The 6,000-nt window shown below is 35.8% G+C and overlaps 1 protein-coding gene across 1 annotated transcript in view; it reads left to right on the top strand.

Annotated features, from left to right (window-relative positions):
- Nucleotides 1-6,000, top strand: part of LOC107716778 (partitioning defective 3 homolog B-like) — a 335,521-nt gene that overhangs the window by 195,583 nt on the left and 133,938 nt on the right. Inside the window, exons 15-16 of the mRNA XM_016523332.1 lie at nucleotides 234-327; nucleotides 845-948. Of these exons, the coding sequence (XP_016378818.1) occupies nucleotides 234-327; nucleotides 845-948 (198 nt within the window). The remainder of the gene's footprint in view (nucleotides 1-233; nucleotides 328-844; nucleotides 949-6,000) is intronic.

The following is a 6,000-nucleotide window of genomic DNA, read 5'->3' as shown; positions in this document are numbered from 1 at the left end:
TCCGAGACCCCAGTCCTATTATCATAGGAGTGAAAGATCATTAAAGGTGAGTGGAGATTGCAGTGTGTTGGAGCTGATAATGGTTTCTGTCTCTGCCTGTCTGTCTCAGACTGTCACCCTTCTCCACTGCTGGCCTGACCCCAGCAGACCCCTCTTAAATGAGCCTGCATAATATTTCCTCAGAGCTCTAATGATTGCTTTTCTCTCTCTGCGGTTTGCCCGTTCTCACACAGTTTCAAATGGGGGATACGGTCACATGGAAGAAGGGGATGATGAAGGCTTCGCTGCTAATCCTCATAGACAGGACAGCCTGACACTCCAGCAGAGGTAACATGGATTTGCCTTGGACCGAAATTGACAAACATGTCTCTTTTTCCATGTTGGGGTTGCACCGGCTAGTTAATTATTTTTGACACCAGTTGGTCACATGACTTGAGTATTTGTCTGCACTTGGCAAAATCAGGAGGACAGTTCCTCTGACCACAAAGTGTAACCCAGTGTAGCTAAATTATCTGACATTAGTTTTGTATTGTAAATGCCAAATATATGGCTTGAGATGATATGAGTTTGTAGTGTTTACAAACCAGAAATCTTTTAAACCATCCTGAACATAATAAAGTGTCAATGAATGAGCAAGTGGAACATGAGTATTTTATGGTGATTGATTTTCATGAGTTAAACACTAATCCCACTGAATAGTTGACTGTTTTTCTGTCAGACTAGTAAAAAACAAGTAGTCGTGCAAACCCGTGCAATATTTTGTTCTGTGACTTAAAACTATTTAATAAAAATAAGAAAGAAATGCATGTTTGCCCTGTTTGTGTGTGTGTGTGTGTGTGTCCAGTCTGAGTTCAGGTCTTCGTTCAGCTGACGCTTCTTTGACTGACGGAGGTCAGCAGGGTCATATGGAGCAGAATCATGTGAAGTCATCTAAGAGCATGGATCTGGGTAAGTCATTAACATTATTGTCTGATTTCGCTGTCTGCCTTCTCTCTGTGTTGTCCTATCAATGGAAATGGAAAAGTATAACATTTTGAGCAAACATAGCTTTACAGAGAATAAAGACATCCAGAGTTAACCTGGAGATGATAAAATAAATTGTTAAAACCAAGTGAACAGATTTGCTACTATACACAGTACCATTCAAAAGTTTGGGGTCTGTAAGTTTTTATTTTTTATTTTATCTATTTTTTTTTTTATCTAATACTTTAGATGCATTAAATTTATCAAAAGTGACAGTAAATGAATTGATAACGTTACAGAAAATTAATCTTTTAAATTAATGCTTTTATTTTGAACTTTCTTTACAACAAAGGATTCTGAAAAAAAAACCCACATACAAATATATCCACAAAAATATCAAGGAGCTTTTAAAATTTTCAATTTTCAAAATTAATGGTATTAAGAAATGTTTTTTAAAAAAGCACTAAATCAGCACATAAGAATGATTTCGGAAGGATCATGTGACACTGGAGTCTAAAGTAATGGTTGCTGAAAATTCAGCTTTGCATCACAGGAATAAATTACATTTTAAAATATGTTCGAATTGTAAACACAGCTTAAATTGTAAAAACATTTTACAGTGTTAATGTTTATATTGTATTTTTGATGTTTGAAAAGACTTCTTTTAAAAAAGTAATATAATTATAAAAATCTTACTGACCCCAAACTTTTGAACAGTGGTGTATATGTTACTTTGATTCTATATTTTTGACACAAATCTAATTCCATTATGCACCTGTGAGTGGATCTCATATATATACAAACAGTATTTAGAATATATCATATTAAGAGGAGTTGGAAACCATCCATGTTCTAGCAGTCTCTTCAATGTGAAATGTGGGCTGTCTTGTCTAAGTGCATGCTGGGGGATGAATCAATGCTCCCCCTCACTGTAACACAATTAATCTCTCGTGTTCCAACATTACCTTGGAAATCTAATCAGCGGCGCTCTATATCTGATACATCAGCCACGGCTACAGACCAAATCTGTGTCACATGATGGCTTTTTAAAAAAACAATAGTGAAAGTATTGAAGAGCTGCTCTCTGGTGACCGTGGCGACTGTAGCTATGGTGGATGGCACAATGGCCAGCCTGAGCGAGCCCCGCGGTCCAATTCAACCATGAATAAAAACCCACTGTAATTTGGTTCCAAGTGCTGGATATGAAATTGGATCGTCTTTGATACGAGCGCTAGGATATTAATAATACATAACCAATAAAGAGAGCCCCCTTTAGTTCATGAATAATAGAAAGTTTGAATAGTTTTTTAATTGAAATTTTTTGGTGTACGCTCATATTCACCTGGACGTAGGCACATTAAAAGGAAAAAAATCGAGTGAATTATGCCACCGGCCTTCTCTCTGGATCCCCTCAGAGGCCATGAATAGCTGTGAGAATGTAAACCTGTACACTAGATTTAGGTTTACAGCTGCTGTAATGGCTTTGTTTTGATTACTGTGTATGCGCTGATATGACTGCTTTAGTGGCGATTTGTTTTCCTGGCCGGTTGGCAGGCAAGTAACTTTGTTAATGATGAGCGCAGGAAGTACACCAGTGTTGTTTTGTTACTGTTGATGGGGTTATAAAGTAAATCGTACCGATTTACATCATCCATTGAAAATTCAATAACTGTGTTGGAATAGCTGAGCGGTTGGATGAATTTCACAAAACCTATCAAGAGTAAATTAATTGGGGAAAAAATTAATGTATATGTATTAGAAGAATGTATATATTTATATTTTAATATACACTGCCGTTAAAAAGTTTGGGATCAGTAAGATTTTTAATGTTTTTAATGGAGTCTCTTGTGCTCATCAAGGCTGTATTTATTTGATCAAAAATACAGAAAAAAAAACTTTCTGTGATGCAGCACTGAATTTTCATCAGCCATTACACCAGACTTCAGTGTTACACGATCCTTCAGAAATCATTCTAATATGCTGATTTATTATCAGTGTTGAAACTGTTGTGCTGCTTAATATTTTTTTTTTATCTGTGATACTTTTTTCTTTGATTCTTTGATGAATGAAAAGTTAAAAAAAAAGAGCAGCATTTATTCAAAATAGAAATCTTTTCTACCAGTATAGGTCTTTACTATCACTTTTTATCCATTTAACACATCCTTGCTGAATAAAAGTATTAATTTTTTAAAAATAGAAAGAAATTACTAAATTTGACTAAAATTGACAAAATTTCTATATTGAATAAACACTGTTCTTTTTAACTTTTTTTATTTATCAAAGAATCCTGAAAAAAGTATTACAGGTCCCAAAAAATATTAAGCAGCACAGTTTCCAATATTAATCAAAAATCAGCATATTAGAATGATTTCTGAAGGATCATGTGACACTGAAGACTGGAGTAATGATGCTGAAAATGCTGCTTTGCTTCACAGGAATAAATTATACTTTAAAGTATATTAAAATAGAAAACTGTTATTTTAAATTGCAATAATATTTCACAAAATTAAGTTTTTTTTCTGTATTTTTGATCAAATATATATAGCCTTAGTGAGCATAAGAAAATTCTTTAAAAAACTAAACAAAAAAAAATATATATATATACATAAAGAAAGTGACAAGTTTTATTCATAAAAATTGTCATTACGGTAATACAGAACAATTGATTTTCATAAGAAAACAATTTGGAAAAAAAAAATTGTGTACTACAGCACTGAGAATGTAATAAGAATCACCACTGATCATTTGACTTATTTTATACTTATTTTATTATGATTTAACAAACGTGTGCACATGTACATCATCAAGTTGCATACTTTGGTTACAATATGTGCTCTTGTGGGTGACCATAACTTCTATTCAAACGTCTTATATAATTCTCTGATCATGTCCTACCCTTTATTCTTCTCTCAGCTCCGCCTACAATAAAGGCTAAAAAGATAAGAGACTAGCTTTATGATACCCATACCTGCAGCAAATATTCAGACGGGGCCTCTGCAGCGCTCCACAGAGCAGTTTAAGGGAGTTCATCGGTTTGTGTCTTAGCAAGGAGAGCCACAGGGGAGAACGATGACAGACTTCTCACACCTTTCCTCCCACAGGACGGAGACAGGAAAGAAAAGGAGTAATGAGAGTGAGAGAGGAGATTATAGAGGTGCTGGAGGTTCAGATGAGAAGAGAGAGACGTTGTGAACGAGGAAGAGAGTCCACTGGATGACTGCCTCTGAGGAATGGAGGGATCACTAAAACAGAAATGAGATGGCCGCTTTTGCAAGTCATTTTCTGTGCAGGCGTGATGGGTGCGACGGCTCTAAAAATTGAACGTTCACCATGAGAATTGAACAGTGCAGCACATTTCCACACATTAGATAAGGATGACCCTATTAGCTCGGCTTTTTTCCATAACACACTGAACGAGAAATATTTCACTCTCTTAAAACGCTGGATGCAGCAGAATTTCAATTACACTTCATTAGTTTTCCATATTTGGTTCTCGCAAAGTAATGTTTCGGTGGCGGCAATCGACTATGCCAACAATTGATTGGCTTTCATTATCGTGATAGTGTAAGAGTGTGTGTGTTTCTAATAGTCACATGGCAAAAGACTTTTCCTCATTCAAAACAACCTTTTTTTGCTAGTTTCTATGACTTAATGAGGGAGCATAATGGATGTAGACCTATTTTTTTATCTCTCTGACCTCATCTTGACTCTCCTCTGGAACCATAGGTGTCAATTGACCCTTCGCAAACCCCCCCCTTAGTTACTGTTGCTATGTCCGACAAGCCTTGGCACTCTCACGCCACACATCATGTTCTCACAAAATACATTGTGGAGCAAAGAGGAAACTGACAACATGCCAACAGAGAAGACAGAGCAGTTACTTTTGGTATGAAACAAAGTCTCAGCTTTCCAATTTTGTCATTTTGTAAGAAATTCGAACAATAAATACCGTTTTGTGGCTCTGTCTAATGTGTTGTGACAGATCGCGAAGTGGCTCCTGAACCGATCATCCTCTTCACTAGTTAAAGCTTAAAATAAACATGAATGAACATCAGAAGGTATCTTCTCTCAAATGCAGAAACAATACACATTCATTTTTCAACTTTAATTCCACAGACATTAATCTACTCTCCTGTCTGGTTTTGGATTGACTCTGGATTGGTCAGATCGCCTGTCAATCTCCTGGTAAAAGGTCAATTACAGTGTCCGATGTTGTCCCCATCACTTTATAAAATTAGCTTGCAGCAGGGGTGTATATGATACAGAAGAAGCTTTTAAAAGATCATGTTAAATTATGTCCAAAACTTCATTAATATTCATGAGCCAAGCCTTCATTTTGTGACATGTTTGTCCTCACCAGTTTTTAAAACAAAGTGACGCCCATGTGAGCCACTTACTATCCTAAAACTGATCCTGAACAATCACTCATGAATATAGTAACTTCATGAACCTTCATGATTACTGTATTTTTATGATAATGCACTTAACCCTCAGTCATATTAGACAATATTAGACAATATTAGATAATTTTACTTTTTGATTCGTTACAAATTTTTACTACTTCAGAATGGTACACTGTAAAAAAAAATATTGCTGCAATTAGTTATAATAACTTAAAATTTGATCAAGAACTTTTGAATTTGAATCGAATCAGGGAATCATAGCTGATTCCCAACGTCGTTACTTAAATGCTAATATATTTGATCAAGACAAAAAACACAAAGAAAAAGCTCAGTCTGAATAACCGCTGCCGTGAGTGAACTGTGTAAAATAGGTACTAGCATAATTGCATTTCTCGCATAAACCTAATACCAGTCTCTCCAGAGAAAATGCTTCATCCCCATGTGCTCGTACGATTGCACTTCAAGATGAATACTTGCACTCAGAGTCCTTTATTCCTGGCTTCTTTTGATCAGAAACTGTTCTAAATGCTCGTCTTTCATCTTCGTGTGGAGGTCCAAGGCCAAAGTGTGTTATTCTCCTGAGCTTTTGTTCTCACCGGCAGAGTAGGAATACATTTGTTCGATGAGTGTGTCT

The sequence above is a fragment of the Sinocyclocheilus rhinocerous genome, unplaced genomic scaffold (assembly GCF_001515625.1).
Source record: "Sinocyclocheilus rhinocerous isolate Xijiao unplaced genomic scaffold, SAMN03320098_v1.1 scaffold1441, whole genome shotgun sequence".
In the NCBI taxonomy this organism is placed as follows: Eukaryota; Metazoa; Chordata; class Actinopteri; order Cypriniformes; family Cyprinidae; genus Sinocyclocheilus; species Sinocyclocheilus rhinocerous.
The sequence above is the reverse complement of the archived record's forward strand: the minus strand, read 5'-3'. Positions and strand labels throughout refer to the sequence as shown.